This window comes from Rattus norvegicus, chromosome 9, assembly GCF_021556685.1.
Source record: "Rattus norvegicus strain SHRSP/BbbUtx chromosome 9, alternate assembly SHRSP_T2T, whole genome shotgun sequence".
Classification (NCBI taxonomy): Eukaryota; Metazoa; Chordata; class Mammalia; order Rodentia; family Muridae; genus Rattus; species Rattus norvegicus.
Genome location: NC_141542.1, coordinates 11,812,621 through 11,833,701, shown reverse-complemented (window position 1 = coordinate 11,833,701; position 21,081 = coordinate 11,812,621). Strand labels below are relative to the sequence as shown.

General features: G+C 42.8%; 1 protein-coding gene, 1 non-coding gene and 1 pseudogene across 3 annotated transcripts in view; 1 reads left to right on the top strand and 2 right to left on the bottom strand.

Annotated features, from left to right (window-relative positions):
* The window catches only part of Efhb (EF hand domain family, member B), a 63,017-nt gene extending 42,584 nt beyond the window's left edge, over positions 1–20,433 (top strand). The window contains exons 10-13 of one of the 2 annotated variants that reach the window (XM_087565078.1): positions 6,754–6,961; positions 17,868–18,083; positions 18,593–18,774; positions 20,206–20,433. In XM_087565078.1, coding sequence (XP_087421204.1) covers positions 6,754–6,961; positions 17,868–18,083; positions 18,593–18,774; positions 20,206–20,376 — 777 coding nt within the window. In that variant the 3' untranslated portion in view covers positions 20,377–20,433. 2 annotated transcript variants of the gene reach the window in all.
* Positions 8,175–8,309, bottom strand: LOC120094882 (small nucleolar RNA SNORA70). Its single transcript, XR_015630012.1, has one exon. It is a non-coding gene; the product is annotated as a small nucleolar RNA SNORA70 (small nucleolar RNA).
* LOC103690615 (transmembrane protein 234-like) lies at positions 10,142–10,711 on the bottom strand (annotated as a pseudogene).
* Positions 20,434–21,081: the final 648 nt, after the last annotated feature.

Here is a 21,081-nt window from a genome sequence, read left to right as displayed (position 1 = left end):
ATTTCATAAAGTCATTGTTTTTGATAGCTGAGTAATATTCCATTGTGAAGATGTACCACATTTTCTGTATCCATTCCTCTGTTGAAGGGCATCTGGGTTCTTTCCAGCTTCTGGCTATTATAAATAAGGCTGCTATGAACATAGTGGAGTACGTGTCGTTGTTATATGTTGGGGCATCTTTTAGGTATATGCCTAAGAGAGGTATAGCTGGGTCCTCAGGTAGTTCAATGTCCAATTATCTGAGGAACCTCCAGACTGATTTCCAGAATGGTTGTACCAGTCTGCAATCCCACCAACAATGGAGGAGTGTTCCTCTTTCTCCACATCTTCGCCAGCATTTGCTGTCACCTGAGTTTTTGATCTTAGCCATTATCACTGGTGTGAGGTGAAATCTCAGGGTTGTTTTGATTTGCATTTCCCTTATGACTAAAGATGTTGAACATTTCTTTAGGTGTTTCTCAGCCATTTGGCATTCCTCAGCTGTGAATTCTTTGTTTAGCTCTGAACCCCATTTTTTAATAGGGTTATTTGTCTCCTTGCAGTCTACCTTCTTGAGTTCTTTGTGTATTTTGGATATAAGCCCTCTATCAGTTGTAGGATTGGTAAAGATCTTTTCCCAATCTGTTTGTTGCCGTTTTGTCCTAACCACAGGGTCCTTTGCCTTACAGAAGCTTTGCAGTTTTATGAGATCCCATTTGTCAATTCTTGATCTTAGAGCATAAGCCATTGGTGTTTTGTTCAAGAAATTTTCTCCAGTGCCCATGTGTTGGAGATGCTTCCCCACTTTTTCTTCTATTAGTTTGAGTGTATCTGGTTTGATGTGGAGGTCCTTGATCCACTTGGACTTAAGCTTTGTACACGGTGATAAGCATGGATCGATTTGCATTCTTCTACATGCTGACCTCCAGTTGAACCAGCACATTTGCTGAACATGCTATCTTTTTTTCCATTGGATGGTTTTGGCTCCTTTGTCAAAAATCAAGTGATCATAGGTGTGTGGGTTCATTTCTGGGTCTTCAATTCTATCACTGTCTGTCTATCTGTCTGTCTCTGTACCAATACCATGCAGTTTTTATCACTGTTGCTCTGTAATACTGCTTGAGTTCAGGGATAGTGATTCCCCCAGAAGTCCTTTTATTGTTGAGGATAGTTTTAGCTATCCTGGGTTTTTTGTTAACCCAGATGAATTTGGAAATTGTTCTGTCTAACTCTCTGAATAATTGGATTGGTATTTTGATGGGGATTGCATTGAATCTGTAGATCGCTTTTGGTAAAATGGCCATTTTTACTATATTAATCCTGCCAATCCATGAGCATGGGAGATCTTTCCATCTTCTGAGGTCTTCTTTAATTTCTTCCTTCAGAGGCTTGAAGTTCTTATCATACAGATCTTTCACTTGCTTGGTTAAAGTCACACCGATGTATTTTATATTATTTGGGACTATTATGAATGGTGTCGTTTCCCTAATTTCTTTTTCGGCTTGTTTCTCTTTTGTGTAGAGGAAGGCTACTGATTTATTTGAGTTAATTTTATACCCAGCCACTTTGCTGAAGGTGTTTATCAGCTTTAGTGGTTCTCTGGTGGAACTTTTGGGATCACTTAAATATACTATCATATCATCTGCAAATAGTGATATTTTGACTTCTTCTTTTCCAATCTTTATCCCTTTGATCTCCTTTTGTTGTCTGATTGCTCTGGCTAGAACTTCAAGAACTATATTGAATAAGTAGGGAGAGAGGCCTTGTCTAGTCCCCGATTTTAGTGGGATTGCTTCAAGTTTCTCTCCATTTAGTTTAATGTTAGCAACTGGTTTGCTGTATATGGCTTTTACTATGTTTAGGTATGGGCCTTGAATTCCTGTTCCTTCCAGGACTTTTATCATGAAGGGGTGTTGAATTTTGTCAAATGCTTTCTCAGCATCTAATGAAATGATCATGTGGTTTTGTTCTTTCAGTTTGTTTATATGATGGATCACATTGATGGTTTTCTGTATATTAAACCATCCCTGCAAGCCTGGGATGAAGCCTACTTGGTCATGGTGGATGATTGTTTTGATGTGCTCTTGTAGGATCCAGGGATCAAACTTATGTATTAGGTCTGACATGAAAGTACTTTTGCCACAGAGCTCCTTTGATGGACCTACCAACCATTTCAGAATGAGTTTCATATCAATACAAGCTCAGGATGTGTGCTGATACAGAGAATCACCATCATTTTAAATTATGAATTTAGCTTTTATTCAAAATTAAATAAGCAAAAATTTAAAGAGTATTTGTATACATTATTGACATAAAAAGAAGTTAATTACAGAATCTAGAATCTAGGGCAGCATGAATACAAACCATGGCACAGCATAGTATTCTGAGATATGAATAAGGTCAAACTAAGATTTGTATCAAGGGAAAAAAAAACCAAAGCAAACCTTAAAGGCCTTTGGAAAACCTTGAAAAATCTTAGTTGTGCATTAATCTTCTCTTCTCCAGATATTTAATATAATAAGTAATTTCCTAAGTACATAGATCTTGTCAAGCTATAAGATACAAATTGTGTGTGTGTATGTACATGAGAGAGAGAGAGAGAGAGAGAGAGAGAGAGAGAGAGAGAGAGAAAGAGATACCTTCATTTCATCTCTCATATTGACCTTGAATCCTGAGTCTTCTTACCTCCTAAGCAGGTGGCAACATATCTGCCTTGCATCTGCCCCTATTCCTCTCTCTCCTTCTACCCCTCCTTCTCTCTCCCCCTTCTTCCCACCCGTCTCAGTACTAGGCTCTACTACTGAGCTCCATCCACCTTTACCCCAGAAATCACAGTCTTTATGTGAGAGGCAGAGAGAAAAAAATGAGCAGAGTAATTTTAAAATGAGAATAAAGGAATATTCCCACCTTCAATCCTGTGCTGGGCATGATGTTTGAAAAGTTACACTTCACCTTTTTCATTTTAAAAATTAATTTAAAATGTCCATTACTCACTAAGTTATTTAGGAACAGCTGCTTTAGTTTTAGGCCTGGGAATTGTGTACGTGTGTGCTAATGAGTAAAACTCTTCTCACTATCAAAAAAGCATATCACTTAAGTTTGTGTTAATTCCAGGCATATGTATTAGACTTTAATTGTAGTATTCCATGGCTGAGGCAGGAGAATAAAGGTTTTGAGGGATGTTTAGGGTTGTCTAGCAAACCTCTGTTTTGTCTTTGTCCTTGATCCTCCATAAGGAAGTTGGGACAACCACATAGACAACAACAGATATCAATAAGCCTCTACTCAGTTGCACTTTCCCTCAAAAAGCATTAAAAAATGTTGGTCTAAGTGAGTTAATGTAGCAGCACACACCGTTAATCCCAGCACTGAGTAGGCAGGCACAGGCAGATCTCAGGTGAGTGTGAGGTCAGACTGGTCTATACAGTAAGTTCTAGGATAGCTAGGACAACTTAGACTGTGTCTCAAACAAACCGAAGAACAAACAAAAAAGGCAGGGGGAGGGGGAGAAAAGAAAATGTAAGTGGGACTGGAAAGATGGCTCTGTGGTCTTATAGAAGACCTGACTTCACTTTGCAGGACCTGCAATAGGTGGCTCACAATTACTTGTACCTCCAGCCCCAGGGAGTCAATTGATGCTGTGGTCTTGGCTCACTGAGCACCTACCTGCACCGACATGAAGCTTCCCCCACATGGACACATACATGAAATTAAAATTAAATTAAAAAGGAGGAAATATACTCGATGGTTTGGTTTTTAATGAAACTACTGGGTATCTGTAGTTAATTTCAAGATGATTTTCAATATGAAAATACGGAAGCTGGAATAAGCACATTAAACAACTTACATACACACACACAGAGAAAGATAGAGACAGAGACAGAGATAAAAATGGAGGTAGACGGACAGCCTCCGCACCCCAACCATGTACAGACTTGTTTACATGGGGTTACATGTAACGCAGCTTGCCCTTGGATTTTGAGCCTTCTACTACTGCTTCCCAAGTTGAAATTACAAGCATGTACTACTACACTTGACTCAAATGTGTTGTAATGGATGTTTTTATGGTAGTATTGGGATGGAACTCAGGTATCATACCTCCTAGACAAGTGTTTAGCCAAAAAACTACACTCCAGCTCCGTTTCAGTCAATTCTAAAAAGCTCATGAACATGAGTAGCAGGATCTACTGTACTGGCTAGTCTTATTTCAACTCGACACAAGCTAGAATTGTCTCAAAGATGGGAACCTCAATTGAGAAAATACCTCCATAAGATAAAGGACATTTTCTTAGTTAGCAATTGATGTGGGAGGGCCCATCCCATTGTGGGCGGTACCATGTCTGGGCTGGTGGTCCTGGGTTCTATAAGAAAGCAGGCTGAGCAAGGCAAACTGTGGATATTCTTGGCTTATAAGATTGATTCTATTATTCATTGATTGCCTATTGCCATTAAGCATCCTTTTGGATAATGTGCAGACTTTCTCTTTAGGAGACTTAGAATCTGAAGATGTTAACAGTTAATTTGGATGGCAGTATTATGTTCCAGCTGGCTTGAGAGAGCAAACTAGCAAGTTTGCAACCCTGGTGCCTAAGCCCCAACATTTGGGAGCCAGAGAGAGACAGGGAGATTCATGTTAGAGGCTAGCTTGGGTGAGACCCTGTCTAGAAAACCAAGACGTAAACAATAGCAAATGGACAAAACAGCCATTCTCCTTAAAAAATGAAATCAGGACTTCTTTATACTACACCTGCCGGAGAGCCAGCCATTAAATACACATAGCACAGCACTGGGGTAGGAAAGATAAGAGCTCAGAGGGACTCACAGTTGCAACTGGTGATTTTGGCTGTTAGCTACTATTGTCCCTGTAATTCATGAAGCCAATTCTAAGTCATGTTCTCTGACAGCCCCCTACCCCATGGTCAGCTTTCCTTGAGCTTTGAGTGACATGATGATTATTTGGAGTTTAAAGAAGACAAAGTGCCTGTGATTTCAGTGGAGACAAGCCTGGTATTAGGCAGAAAGGTTGTCATTATTGACAGCATCCATTCAGCTTTCTGGACTTTGTGATTCTGTCATAGCTTCCATACTGTTTTTCTGGCTTGGTATCAGGTTCATGATTTTTGGTCAACTTGGGCTTGCTGTAGAGTCGTTTTATAAAGGAGTTCATATTAATCCATGCAATTTATAACTCCATTGTCAAGGCAATATATGTTAACATTAGCAGGCATAGGGAACTTCCCCAGGGCCATGCTAATCTATTTGCAGTTCACCGGGTCAGTCTCATTGGGCCGTTTCTTCAGGGGTTTACCTTCAGTGACATTGCAAAGTCAACTCTGGCCAGCTATAGCCCCAGTAATACTCAACGATTCATTTATAAGTAGTTTCTCCTGACAGATTCTCTCCCCTAAATCTCCCTAAGGGGACAACATAATTGTACATTCATTTTTCTCCTTTTATTTTATTTTATTATTATTATTTTTTAGTTTGTGGGATAGAAGTCAGGGCCTCCCACACTCGGGCAAGCACTCTCCTCTGGATCTATATCCCAAGTCCAGTGCTTACCTAGAGTATCTAGAATTCACTGCCCAAAGCACCAACCCACCACCAGGAGCAGAGGAACAAAATAAAATCTGCAAGTCCTTAGCACCATCTCTGAGTGCGTCTAAAGCTGGCTTAAAGGGAAGCACCAGGGGCTGAGTGGATAAGATGTCCTAGCTAATAACTTTCTTCCTTAAAAGGCACAAATTCTCTGCCCTTCCACCCCCACCCACCATCTCCCAAGTGAACCAGCCAAATTTCTCTTTACTCTCTCATCAATTTCCCTTCAATAACACTTAGTCTAGGAACATCTGCCTTTAACTATTATGTGAAAGGAGACTGGGGGTGGGGGCACGGGGGGGGGACTTCCTTCTTTGGAAGAATGAATCTTAACACTGTCGCAATGGGAGTGGACTTGAGGGGTCGGTGGTTTCTCGCTCTTGTGAGTGCGAGTGGTAGCCAACAAAACCACGCCTCCCTACACTTTGCTTTGTAATCTTACTCTGTTTTTCTTCATTATGGAGCAATAATGTAGAGGATCATTCACTGCCCCGGTGAGACACACAGAAGGTGTTAAAAACTCTGTCAGCATGAAACGTGGTAATGAGCTTGTCAGACACGCACAACATTGCTCAACTGAAATGCCAAGCATGTTTTATGACTATGCCGGCTACGTCTCAGTGTAAACAGTGTGGTTTCACGGGTATGATTAAGCAGGGTGTTTGAGAACAAGCCTCCATCCCAGCACTTGGGAGGTAGAGGTATAAGGACCACAATTCAGGGCCCATTCTCAGTTAGGTAGCTGATCTTGAGCTGACTTGGACTACATGAGACATTGCCTCAAAACAACAATCAAATACCAAAATGAATGAATGCATGAATGCATGAATGAATGAATGAATGAATGAATAAAATAGAGGGAGAAAAAAGGGGACTAAAATAAGTGGGGGTTGGGAGCACAGCTCACACATGTTTAGTATGTGCAAGGGTCTGGATTCAGTCTCCAGAACCAACAAGGAAAAGGAACTGAATGTATTGTATTCTGCTTATACCAGGGTCACAAACTATCAAGCGCGTCTATCAGATTGACTCAAGGAGGATAACTCTTGCTTTACGTACATGGTATTTGATTCCTCTCGGTGGATGGGGGAATTTGCTGAGTGCACTTGCTAGAGCTGTTTATTTCCATTTTTATCAGAGTCTACACTCATCTTACCTTTGCTTACTGGTTGACAGAAGGGAGATGGGGTAATTGACAGAGCAGAACTGCATGAAGCTTGTGTCCAGGCCAACCTGCATCTGGACAAGATGCTCCTGGACCATCTCTTTGACTACTGTGATGTGGATCAGGATGGCCTGATTAACTACCTGGAATTTGCCAATTTCCTTACCTGGAAAGACAGAATACCTCTCACCGAGTATGAGAAGAGGGTCGTCATTAAAGGTATTTAATTCTTGACAGCTTGCTGAATTCTTAAGTAGATTTTTATATTTCATAGTTTTTAGGCTCTCAACCAACTTTAATATCATGTGTCCTGGTTAGTTTCGACAGTCAATTCAACATAGCCCAGGGTCATCTGAGGGAATCTTACCTGGGGGATTGTCCAGATCAGATTCTGTGAGAGATTGCCTTGAATGATGATTCCTGGAAGAGGACCCAGTCCACTGTGGGCAGCACCATCCCTAGATAGGTGGGTCTGGCCTGTATGAGGGGCTGGAGAGATGGTTCAGTGATGAAGCATGTTTACTGCTCTCACAGAGGAGCTGGGTTCAAGTCCCAGCGTTCACAACAGTGGCTAACAGCTCTGTGGAACTCTAGTTCCAGGGAATTCACTGCCTCCTGCCTGTACAGGTCCTGCATGAATGTGATGCACTAAACCCATGCAGCCCCACACACATACACACAGTAAAAATAAAAATAAGTCTTTTGTTGAAAAGACAGCCTGAGGGAGAGAAAACGGGAAACTGTTCCTCCATAGTATCGGTTTCATTTCTGCTTCAGTTCAGTTCAGGCCCAACTTCCCTCAGTGGTGACCTGAGACCTGGAGTAAGCCAAATGAACACTTTCCCCCTTCAAGTTGCTTCTGGTCATGATATTTATCACAGCAACGTAAAGGGAACTGGACAGACTGTATACAGTTTTGCTTGTGCAGAGGATGTGTGTGGAATGGAAGGAACGAATTTGACCGCACTCAGGGTGGTGGGAATATATGGCTGAGGGGCAGGGCAGCAATGAGAGTTCCCCCTTTAGTTATGTGTGAGCTTTGTTAGTGAACACGATTGTTGGGGTGCATCATTAAGCAGCCGTCATGAGTGTAGGCTAGCCACGTGTCCAGAGACAGCGACTGGGGAAAGATTTGATGCCTCTGCCTTGGAGATCCCTCCTCAGCTGGTGTGTCTTCAAATTCACCTGCGTTAAACTTGGCAAAAGCCCACTTCTTTCAATGGGGATGTTCTGGTGACCAGAGAATGTCGACGTGACCCTGAACAGGGCTTCAGTCACATGCTTCTTATTCTTAACTTAGAAAGAGAGAAATGGTGCCTGGGTAGTCAGAACCAGGGCCACTGTGTCCTGGGGCTTCCTAAAGCTTCCCCACATTCCTTTCTTGAGCCTAGATTGGAGACAGTGGGGTGCCAGGGATGACTATCCTCCAGAAAACTGTCTTGAAGGTACCCTAGGGCAGTTCACATAAACAATAGGCTGCATGTATTCCCCAAAATGTTGCTGTTTGCAGCCATTGTACATTGGAGGTATGAGGAGGGGAACCTGATTGGCTTCCTTCTGGCTGCAGAGGAAACTTACTTTATAAAAAAGTTTTAAAATCAGCATATATTAATTATGCACAGTAATGGGTTTCATTGTGACATCATATATGATAATAATGTATTAATGGTATATGCCTATTACCCTTTCATTCACCCCCTTATTCCCACTAACCCCTCCTTTCCCAACCAGAGGTTTACTTTTCAATGTATGGTCTTGTGTCATTTGATATTGGGACTATGTGTTTAAAAATTAAAAGTATTACCTAGAATCTCAAAATACCATAGATCCTCATAAAGGAATTTGAAAACCTCACCATAGTCCATATTCAAGAAATTAAGAATATTTGATTTGTAAGTTTTTATGTAGGAGCTGGAAAGATGGTTCAGCGGTTAAGAACACTGGATACTCTTTTAGAAGAACTGAGTTCAATTTCCAGCACTTACAGGCTCACAGCTGTTTGTAACGCCGGTTCTAGGGCATCTGACAGACACCCTTTCCCGTATACACAGGGGTCAGGCATGCACGTGACACACAGATATACATGTAGAAATATACAATAAAGTATAAATAAATATTTTTTTGCACAAAAAATTAAGTGTGGTGGAACACAACTGTTTTTCCAACACTGAGGAAGCAGAAGCAAGGGGATTATGAGTTTGAGGCTGGTCTGAGCTATATAGAGACCGTGTCTCAAAAAATGTCCCCAAACCAGGTCACTACAACACCAAAATTCCCACAAAAATAAAATGTTATAGTCTTTTGTTTGTTTGGTTTGTATTTATTTATTTATTTATTTATTTATTTATTTATTTATTTATTTTTCCAGAGCTGAGGACCGAACCCAGGGCCTTGCGCTTGCTAGGCAAGCACTCTACCACTGAGCTAAGTCCTCAACCCCCTGTTTGTTTGGTTTTTAAAGACAGGGTTTCTTTGTGTAGCCTTGTTACCCTAGAACTCTGAAGACCAGGCTGTTCTCAAACTCACAGAGATCTGTCTGCCTCTGTCTCTTGAGTGCTGGGATTAAAGATGGGTGCCACCACTGTGTGGCTAACATTACAGTCTTAACTTTCTCCTTTTAACTTTTTTTCTTTTATTATTGTTGTTTGCTGTAGATTTATTGAAAACTGCTACTGGCCAGCTTTTTGCTACAGCTAGGCGCTGCTCAGCCACGGCTGTCTACTTACTTGAGGGACTGGCAGTTGAGCATTTAACCCAGCGCCAGCTTGGTTTTCTTCCACCTGACATTCTGATGTAGCCCCTCTCCCGCGAATCAGAGCTGTGGAGGCTCCCAGACATTCCTGGTTGAGACTGCTGCCAGCGCTCTCCATGTAGGAGGCGCTGTGTGGATGCTGACAGTCTAGAGCAGGTCAGGTAATGGAGGCCGGGTAACAGCTGCCTGAGGTGGCAGCAGGAAGACACGATGGCTGCTGGGGCAGAGGCAGCTGAGGGTGGCTGTAAAGGCTCCAGTGCGAAATCCTTTTAATGTTTTGTTTTTCTTTTTGATTTTTCAAGACAGGGTTTCACTGTATAGCCCTAGCTGTCCTGGAACTCGCTCTATAGACCAGGCTAGCCTCAAACTCACAGAGATTTACCTGCCTCTGCCTCCTGCCTCCTGAGTGCTGGGATTAAAGGCGTGGTCCGCCATGCCTGGCTCCAGGGCTAAATCTCAACAGTGGAACCCACTGAAGGTTACAGAACCTCCCCAGTGCTGTCCTTTGTCTGGCTTTTTGAGGCAGGGTTTCTGTGGAGCCTTGGCTATCATGGGAAGGCACTTTGGACGGTGTACTTCTTATTGTGACCCCTGAGGTAGATGTGATCTGAGATGAGAGAAGCAAACTGTGCCAGCAACCTCAGTGCCTAGCGTCGGCTGAGCTCAGCGGAGCTGAAGGTTCGGGGTTGGCCCTGGGTCTTGATCACCGAGCTTGTGCTCCCTGTGACGGTGAGCACCATGCCAGCCACGGCTTCTTTTCCACCAATATCTTCTCCAAGGACTTTCCCAACAATCAGTGTGAAGACGATGGCCAGAGAGTTACAGATAGGCACAGCTAAAGTCAGATCTGTTGATGCCAACGGGAAATAGTAGAGAAGGGAACCACTCTGATTGAGGAGGAAGGGCATCAGGTACTCAGTATTCAGGAAGAGAATCTTCATCTCCCTCACCCGGCTCATGTCCGCTCATGTCGGCTCCTGCTGCAGGCGGTAGGAGGCCCGCTTCAGCCGAAGCTGCGGGCCACCCCACAGTGCAGCCGCAAGCACCTGCCCAGAAAGCAAAAGGTCCTTTTTACATTTTGTTTTGAGAGAGTTTCACTAACTTGCCTAGATTTGCTAAGTAACTCAAGCAGATCTTGAATTTGCAATCTTCCTGATTCAGCCTGAGTACCTGGAATTACAGGTCTATCTATGCTCTCAGGCCTGGTGATCCCTACCTTTGATTAAAGTTTTATTTTCTCCATATTTATATGTTATCTTCCTGTATCACTAAAAATAAGAGAAAAGGTTTTTTAAATGTAGCCCTGGTTGGTTTGCAACTCAAATTTAAAACCGGCCAGCCCATGAATTATCAATGATCTGTCTTTGGCTCCCAAGTGCATGGATTAGAGGTGTATATCTCTTCTCTCCCACTTCTCTTTTTTAGTTTTATTTTTCTTGGATATTTTATGACTTACATTTCAATGTTATCCTCTTTCCCCCTCCCCCATACCTCCTCCCTCCTCCACCTGCATCTATGAGGATGCTCCCATTCCCACCCACCCACTCCAATCTCAACGCCCTGGCATTAACCTACATTGGGGAAACAAGACTTCACAGGACCAAGGGCCTTTCCTCCTATTGATGCTGGACAATGCCATCCTCTGCTACATATGTGGATGGAGTCATGGGTCCCTCCGTGTGTACTCATTGCTTGGTGGTTTAGTCCCTGGGAGCTCTTGCCGGGTCTGTTTGGTTGATATTATTGTCCTTCCTATGGTGTTGCAAACCCCTTCAGCTCCTTCAGTCTTTTCTCTAACTCCTCCATTGGGATTTCCTTGTTCAGTCCAATGGTTAGCTGCAAGCATCCTCATTTGTATCAGTAGAGCTCTGGCAGAGCCTCAGTCTCCCCCATTTCTTGATTATTGATTTATGTTTTGTAACAGGGTCTCCCTCTATTGTTCCTGTTGGCCTAGAATTCAGCCTTCTGAGATAGGAGTTATAGATAGGAGTTATAGGTATGTTCTGGCGTGCTTGGCTTATTGATCTTTTTTTTCCACCAAATATTTGAAAGTATTTCTTTTATTTATTATTTTTTAATTTTTTTGAGATTTTTATTTAGTTTTATGTATGTGGGGTTTTATTTCTGCATGTATGTTTGGTACCAATTTGTGCAGTGCCCATGGATATCAGAAGAGGTTTTGGATCTCTTGGAAGTGTAGATGCAGATGTTTATAAACCACCATGTGGATCCTGGGACTCAAACCCAGGTCCACTTGAAGAGCAGTCAGTGTTCTTTTTTTTTTTTTTTAATTTTTTATTATGTATTTCTTTACTTATATTTCAAAGGTTATTCCTCTTCCTGGTTTCCTGTGCATAAGCCCCCCTTCCCTTCCTCCCCCCTCCCCGTATGGGTGTTCCTCCTATACATCCCCCTTATTTCCCTCCCTCATATTCCCCTGCACTGGGGGTCCAACCTTGGCAGGACCAAGGGTTTCCCCTTCTACTGGCGCCCCAACAAGGCTGTTCTCCGCTACATATGCAGTTGGAGCCCTGGGTCAGAAGTATTTCTTTTATATTTTCTATTTTCTGCATTTTTCTTTTTCTTCTGTCCTGTCTATGTCTTTTGAGGCAAGGTCTCTGGTAGCCCATTTGTGTCCCAAACATTCTATGTAGCTCAGGCAACTCAAAACTCCTGACTTTTCTGCTGCTTCCTCCTGAGTGCTGGAATTGTACACATGTGACTATGCCTATCTGTCTTACCTCCCTCCCCTCGTCCTTTCTTCTTGTATGAATTTGAGATTTTTAAAATTCACTTTTATTTAAAATTATGTATATATGTGTGTGTTTCTTCACGTAGGTATGTGTTCAAAGTGCTTGAGGAGCTAAGAGGGTGTCAAGTCCTCTGGATCTGGAGTTACAGGCAGATGAGTCTTCTGATGTGGTAATGGGAAGAAAGGGAAGTCCTCTGTAAGAGCGAACAAACTCTTAACCACTGAGCCATCTCTCCAGGCCCTTGTGTTTTTGGTGGTTGTATTTTTTGTTTTGTTCTTAAAGGACAGTTTAGCTCTGGTCTTGAACAAACAGCAGTCTTTCTGCCTCAGTCTCTCAAGTGTTGGGAATATAGGCAAACCCAGCTAATTTTTGTTTTTGGCTTACACATTCTTTTCATACTTGCTTTATGTATAAGTGTTTTGCCTGCATGTAAGTATGTGCGTCATGTACTTGCCTGGTTTTCCTTGGAGACTCCCCTGGGACTGGAGTTACAGATGGGGTAAGCTTCCATGTAGGTGCTTGGTCTTGAACCTGGATCCTCTGAACGAGCAAAAGTACCATTAACTGATGAACATCTCTCCAGCATCTTATTTCTTGTTTCTATTATATTAGCTCTGACTTATTTTTACATTTTTCTGAGATGGTCTTGTAGAGGTCAAGAGTGTCACCATCTATGCAGAGATTTATCATTGGTAATCAGAACCACATCCCTTGCTTTGATCTATGACATGGACAGAGCGCTGTAAAGCCTCTCTGTCCCTTAGAGATTCTGTAATGGCTACGTTGCAGTCAGTGCTCAGATCTATAGCATTTTACCGAGAGTCAGGTTTGGCCTGGGCAGACAGCACTAGTGATCCACAGCCTTTGTGATCAGCTGCCACAAGACCCAAGGGAGGGAGTTTCTTTCTGCTTCTTTGTTCCGACTTTTAATATTGTCACATCAGTTTATATTAAGCATTGAGCTATCAGAGGAGTAGAAGAGGCCCAAGGGCATAGTTCTGCCCAACCTGTGTCCAAAATAATCATCAGTGCACCATTTTTATTGTTTAATGTAGCTTTTAGAACTATTGTGTTGCTGGGTGCCTGTGACCTTAGCACTTGGGAAGCAGAAGAAGGAAGGTAGCTGTGAGTTTGAGACCTGTCTGATAGGATGGTGAATTCCTAGCCAGTCAGGTATACACTGGAAAACTGTCACAACAAACAAAAAAGCAAATAATTGCCTAGTCTGGTTATACACCTATATCCCCACCATTTGGGACATAAGACACAAGAGGATTAGAAGCTTGTCAGCCTCTGCTACAGGTTAGCCTGGGCTACCTAAGATCCTAGCTTAAAATAAACAAAACCAAACAACAATTTAGTCTTCAGATTTCTCTGGAATGAACAGATTCTTTTGTGGTTTCTACAACTCTATCTTCAGTTCTACCTAACCCCCATATGTGTTCTGATTCCCTAAACCTTCCTTCACTCTGAAATTTAGGTTCTTTCAGATATTTTAAAAGCAGTAGAGGTAATTTTCTCAATACCATCCCTCAAAAGCTTTCTAACTCTATCTCCTTTTTTATGAATGTTGTTGTCTTGGGAACAAGTTTGCTTTCCCTTGCTTTTCTAGATGATTGCAGTTTTATTTTTCCAATGTACGGTTTTATCAGCCGAGGCTAGGAGGTACTCGAGAGTTACTTTGAAGGTTATAATTTGTCTGGTAAATAACAGTACTGCCTTGGCTTCCATTTCAGCACCTGATTACCAGAATTAACTTTAAAGAGTGTCTCTCCTCTAGAAGTAACTATTTTCACTTTTATTCCTGGGTTGGCCTGTCATTCTGTAAGGTCAAAACTACCCCCGTCCCCACTTTGCCTTTTATGGAGAGTGGACCCTTTCTATATGGGGCACCATTCTTTTTAGCCATGGAGAATGCTATGGGACACTTTCTCACTGCCAACACCTCACCAAACAAAGTTGTTTCCACCGTCTCAGAAACAGAGGGGCAACATTTTTTCTTTTCTTTTTTGTTTCCTTCTTGATGTTTTCCGTTATATTTTTGTTGTATTTGTGTGTGTGTGTGTGTGTGTGTGTGTGTGTGTGTGTATGTATGGGTCAGTGACTAACTTGTGGGAGTTGCCTTTCTTTTTCTCATGCGGGTCCTAGGGAGAGAATATGGTTGTCAGGCCTGGAGGCAAGACCTTTACCTGATGGCTTATGCATCTCCCTGGCCCTTTACTTTTTAATTTAATTTAAATTTTAGGCAAAGTCCCACTGTGTAGCCCAGGCTGGTCCTACATGTGGCAACCCTCTTAACTCTGGTCCTTAAGTGCTAGGATTATAAGTAGGAGCCAACTTTCTTGGTACGAGTGATGGTATTTAAGAGAAAGGAAAGGATTGCTTTCAAACCAAGCAGTTCTAAAAACAGTTCCTTTATTTTTATGTTTATCTTCTCATTAATCACCATAACAACCATTATTAACATTGCGATTCCTTGCTTCATTCTGGATTATACACATGTACTCTTATGTCTAGTCTCTTGATTTTGGAGTCAGGGATGCGTGCACTCAGTGGTCCAGGCTGGATCCTCCTGTTGGGTTCCTCAGTGTGGATTACATGTATGCTCCACAATGTCCAACGTATCCCTGATATTTGATCCATCTATCCACCCTTCCTTCCCTCCTTCCTCCCTTCCTTCCTTCCTTCCTTCCTTCCTTCCTTCCTTCCTTCCTTCCTTCCTTCCCCCCCTCCTTCTCTCACTGTCTCCTCTTATTCTCCGTTCCTTGTCTCTCTCCTTTCAGGCCCTTCCGTCCTTCCTTTCTACTCCCCACTCCCCTCTTACCCTTCCCTCTCCTGTTCCCCTCCTTCCTCCCCCTTTTGTTTGAGACAAGGTCTGTCTTTGTTGTCCAGACTTAACCCTGGACTTATAGCACTCCTGTATCAGCCTCACAGTGCAGTGGGATTATAGCCAGCGTCACCTGGAGTGTCATGTTATCAGGAAAGTTTTTTGGGGTGGGCAGTGGGAGGGTGGTAGGAGACAATTGAGATATAAACTACCCATGTAGCCAAGGTTGGCACTGAACATCACGAACCTCCTGTTTTCCCTTCCTCTGCTGTCAGTAGAATTCTTGAGGATTTTATTTTCCAGATTTTAGTGCACAAATTTAAGGTGGTAGCCGGTTGGTTCAGAGAAGCTCAGAATTTTTTTTGGCGGAGGGTTAGGGTTAGGGTTAGGGTTAGGGTTAGGGTTAGGGTGTTCTTCCTTATTTCCCTCCCTCCCTCCTTTCTTTGTTTTTTTTTTTTTTTTCTGGTTTTCTGGTTTTGTTTTTGAGTCAAAGTTTGTTGTAATTTATTCCAGGCTGTTTTAGAATTTACCACCCCTTGCCTCAGCTGCCCTAGTGCTGGGATTATAGGTCTGTATCACCATGCCCTCGTTTTTATATACCACATTTTGTGTCACAGTTGGCTTTTGGGGCACAGGGGAAAGTACTGTAAGACCATCTTTCAGTTTTACGGCCAACAACTTTTCAAACTGCAGTTTTCTGCGATTAGGTTTGTGTATATGTCTCTCTCTGTTTCTCTGTCTCTCTGTCTCTCCCTCCCTCTCTTTGTCTCTGTCTCTGTCTCTCTCCCTCCTTCCCTCCCTCCCTCCCTCGCTCTCGCCCTCTCGCTCTCTCGTTCTCTCGCTCTTTCGCCCTCTCGCTCTCTCGCCCTCTCGCTCTCTCGCTCTCTCGCTCTCTTGCTCTCTCGCTCTCTCGCTCTCTTGCTCTCTCGCTCTCTCACACACACATCAGGGTGTCTGGGTAGCGGCTTTGTACCTTCCAAGGCAAGGGAGCCGCACATAACTGTAGATTCAGGGGGAACAACAGTTCCTTTACAACCCCTGCATGCATTTCCCAAGGTTCTTCTACGGCTGTGGAAAATCACAGTGCCCTCTAGTGGTGTCTGTGGATAGCTCGTGCGTTGAAGGGAAGTCTTAGCTTCCTTAAGTGCTCATAAAATCACTCTGCAGATTCAGTTCTACCGCATGTTTTTCTCATCCTTTGGCAAAGGGCTTGGTCCCAGATGCTAACCACACATACTTCCGCTGAGCCACCCATAGCCCTGGGCTTTTCTTTGCACACTAACTTGTAGGAAGTTACTTTGAGGTGGGGTCGGGGTGGAGCAGCTCACAATATGTTTTTAATTTCTTCTCTGGATGGGGCACGCTCTGCCTTCCCAGTCCAAATAAATGTCCGGGGTATCTTTTTACCTTTTTTTTTACATGGCGGTTGGAAAGATGGTTTGGTGGTATAGAGCAATTGTTGCTCATGCAGAGGACCCAGGATTCCCAGTATCCACATGGTGGCTCACAACCATCAGTAACTACAGTTCTGGGGGATCTGATGCTTCTTCTGGTTTCTGACAGCAACAGTCACACACCTGATATCCACACACATACACAGGCAAAAACCCCAAAACTAAACAAAACAACTAAACAAACAAAAAACAATGACAAGCCCCCAAAACACCAACCCCCAAACCTCAAAAACCCCATACAAACAAAATACATAAATCTAAAAAATAATTTCTTATAACACTTATTGTGTGTGTGTGCGTGCGTGTATGTGTACGTGTGTGAATGTGCGTGTGCGTGTGTGAATATGTGTGTGCATGTGTATGCATGCGTGAATGTGTGTGCATGTGTGTGTGCACGTGTATGCATGTGTGAATGTGTGTCTGTGCATGTGTGAATGTGTGTGTGCCTGTGTGCATGTGTGTGTGTTCGTGCGTGTGTGCATGTGTGTGTGTATGTGTGTGTGTGTGTGTGCATGCACACATGCATATGCTCACAATGTGTGTCACAGTACATACAAGGAGATAGAGGACAACATACAACAGTTTATCTTCCCAGCATGCTGTCAGGCTTGGTGGCAAGTACCTTTACCCACTGAGCCACCTCCCCAGCTAGTGTGTGGAATTGCTCTTCCAAGCATGTCTTTCATCGCCACCTAGGGCTCATCTTAGGGAAATCGGTATAGTTCAAGCCCAACAGGGGGCTAAGCTCGAGGGAAAGGGAGAACGGAGGAAAAAGTTCAGTGGTGGAGCACTTACGTAGCTTCCATGAGGTTCTGGGTTGTACTGTGGCACTGAAAGAAAAAAAAAGGTTCTCTGTTTTTGGTTCTCAGACTGGAAAGGTTTTTATGCTGTAAAGAAAACGGAGTAGCAGAAAGTGATGCACGGCCATATTGGGATTACACCTGACATTGTCCTGAACTCGCTGTTCCACAGCGGAGGGAGTATTGGCATTGGGGATCTGCTTCATGAACGCTCAGTTCCACTGTTAGGAAAAGGCTACAAAGGAAGTTCATTGTGATTATTACTATTATTGTTGTTATTAGTGTGTGTATGTATACATATATGGGGCTGCACATATCATAGTGCACATGTGAAGGGCAGTGGACATCTTGAGGGGGTCAGTTCATTCCTTCTACCATGTAGGACCCAGGGCTATAATCTAGGTTTGTCAGGCTTGGTGGCAAGTGGCAAGTGCCTTTCCCTGCTGAGCCAAATAAGCCAGCTTGTTACAGGACATCAGACACCGAGAACTGACATCTTACTGTATCTTCTTGTCTCCTCTTTCGGGTTTTTCTTAAAGGTAAAAAAACAGACTGTGAAAATGTTACGGAGACTAGTATCGTGGGAGAAACTGATCCGAGTCTTCTGGTAAATCCTGAAGACATTGTCCCCAAAGAACCAGGAAGTTCAGAAGAGATTGTCCGGACAATCCTGAGACCAGGTGACAAAGTTTCTGACCAGTATAAGACAACTTCTTCTGAGATCAACGCTGTTGTTGGAGCTGTTCCTTCTATATGTAAGCATGCCTCACTCCTTGTCCAGTTAAACGATCTGCACACCCAGAAGTGCACTGTTCATTGTGTGTCCTTGCAGGTTCCTAGCCACTCTCTGCATTAGACTCTAAGTTTCTCAAGGTCTTGGACTTTTAAGTTTAACTGTGTATTGTAAGCACTCTGAGGTCTCAAAGGTAAGTTTGACCTCTTATGATGGCCCACGTAAAAATGTAATCCTATATTAATAGAACCGAGACTCTCATGGATGAGAATGTTGAATGCTTTCCCAAGCTCTACTTGGACTTCTGTGTTCAATTATTATTCTCTTGCCCCAGCTGCCCGTGTCCTTGGAACCAAGGTGCACCCTGCAGTGCTGTCTCCACTCCTTTTTATACAGTCTTTGGATCTTAGCTTAAGCACATTGGTGTTTAGCCCAGCTATATTTCAAGAGGTTAGTGATCATCTGTGACTGGTGGCTACTGTGCTACAGCTGGGTTTCAGAGTGCCTTTTTTTCCCTCATTGATGACCTAGGTTACCCCATCTATGGTGTTCCAACCATTCGCTCTGACATCCCCGCTCCCCGTATTCGTCGAGTCAGTGACATGAATAACTACGGTGAAGAAGGCAATGCCTACGCCTTGCTGCACCCCTCCATCTTCTCGCAGAAAGGTGTATTCGAGAGAGACTTCTTCAAAACCAGGTCCAAGGAAGAGGTACAGAGATTGCCTCAAACTTTGGACTTGCCAATGATCATCATTATTATCCTGACCACTTTTGCTACTGTGCTTTGTTCTCCAAGATGGCATTTCACAGGTTGCCCTGCTCTGGCCTGACACTCACTGTGTAGCCCAGATGGCCTATAGCGTTTGGTGGTTTTCCTGTCTCGGCTTCCCAAAGCACTGGGATTGCAGGCCTGAACAAACACACTTTACTAGTGTTTTATTGATTTGTTTTGAGCTTTGCTAGGTAGCCCAGGCTGGACTTGAAATCATGATCCTCCTGATTCCTCTTCCTGAGTTCGGAAATTAAATATTGCTTCTAGACCGATCCATGTTATCAGTCATCATCATTAATCATCATCGTTAATTTTATCATCATCTTGTGTGGTTGAGGCCAGCCTCCAAATCAGCTGCATAGCTGAGGCTGCTTTTGAACTTCTGATCCTCCTGCCTCCGCCTCCTGAGCGCAGGTGTGTGCCTGGTACTTGTGGTGCTGGGGCTCAGATCCAGGGTTTGCGCATGGGAGGCAAGAGCTGAGCCCCAGCCCTAGCCTTAGCCCCAGCCCATGACTATCATTTTTGACTTCTCAGAATTATAGCTTGTATTTTTTTTTTGGTTCATTTTTTCGGAGCTGGGGACCGAACCCAGGGCCTTGCGCTTCCTAGGTAAGCGCTCTACTACTGAGCTAAATCCCCAGCCCCAAATAGCTTGTATATATTATCTACTTCTCTGCCCCCTTCACTATGTATGTCAGGTAGACTTTCAACTCAAGAGCATCTTCCTGCCTCTGCCTCCCCAGTGCTGTGATGAGAATCACAATGACCATGTCCACCTGCTTCTCTTCACTTAAATTTACTTAATTTTCATTTTGGGAGTTAGATTTTTAAAAATATGTATGTATGTATGTATGTATGTATGTATGTATGTATGTATATGTGTGTGCCTATGTATTTTATGTATGCTTCAATGGCTGAGTATGTGTGGATGTCAGAAGAAAACTTGTGGGAGTTGGTTCTTTCCTTCCATTATCTGGGATTAGGGAATCAAATTAAGGTCTTGGCAGCGATCACCTTCACTCCTTCATTTTGTTTTTAAAAAATAAAAATAAAAAGTAAGAGTGAGCACAGGATTATCTCAGATTTACTATGGAGCCCAGGCTGGCTTTAAATGTCAGCCTCCCCGGTGTGGAAGCCACAGGCATGCACTCCCATGATGCCTGAAGAGTACAATTTTGATATCTGTTCATTCTATATTGTATAGAAACATATGCTATGTGAACACATGTACTTTTGGAGAGGACCAGTGACTGTCATAGTAAATGTTAAAAAGTTTTTTAAAATACATATTTTACTTTATGAACTTAAAATTTAAAATACAAAATTTAAAACCTAAATCTTGGTCTGGACTTAAATTCATTGTTTCTAGATTTCAGATATATTAACTAACATTGGAGTCAAGCTTACTGAAGAAGAATTCGAAAACGTATGGAATCTTGCTTCACAAAAACATCAGCAAGGAGAAGTTTGTGTTGAAACCATCAGGAATGTTCTAGATGAACTGCACGCAGACCTCTTTAAGTGTAAAACGGCCATGTAATATTTTTGGGAACTTACACATTTAAGCAAAAGAGATTAAATTTATATTCATGTAAAATATCCTGGTTTTCTGTTATGTTGGAACTTGGCTGTCACTTTGGCGTCACTCCTGTGCCCGTGTATACGACTTCATCTCCTTGTGAATTTGAAAACCTCTAAGGACTTAAAAAGTGCTGTAAGAGCCTTCTGCCTCACAGTGGTCACAGCTTAGAGTGATGATGAACGTTAACAATGTTTGGCAGGCCTAAGAATTCCACACATTTAAGTACATCCACAATTGCACAATGGCCACTAGCATATTATCTTCTTAAAATTTTTTCACCTCTCTCTGCTTCCTGCCTGTAGATGGATTCTGAATGCTGTTAATTCAAGACCACCCTGGGCTACATAAGCAACTTCCTGGCCAAATCTAGGCTACCAAGTGAGACCCTGTTTCAAAAAGAAAAACAGAAAAAAAATTTTTGGAGAAATTTAAGAACCACAGAAAACACATATAAGTTGTAGTACCCAGCAGTACACAGTGGTGTGCTGGAATTTGCCCTTCACAGTCCACAGAGGTCAAGAGTGAGTCTCTCTCTCCAGGATTGCATTCATTGGTAGCTTGTTATGAGCTGTGGTAAGATCATTCTATTAAGTAAAACACCAAAATCTATCGCCTTCAGCCCTGCACCAGGTGTTAAAAATTTATCAGACCACTTATACAGCT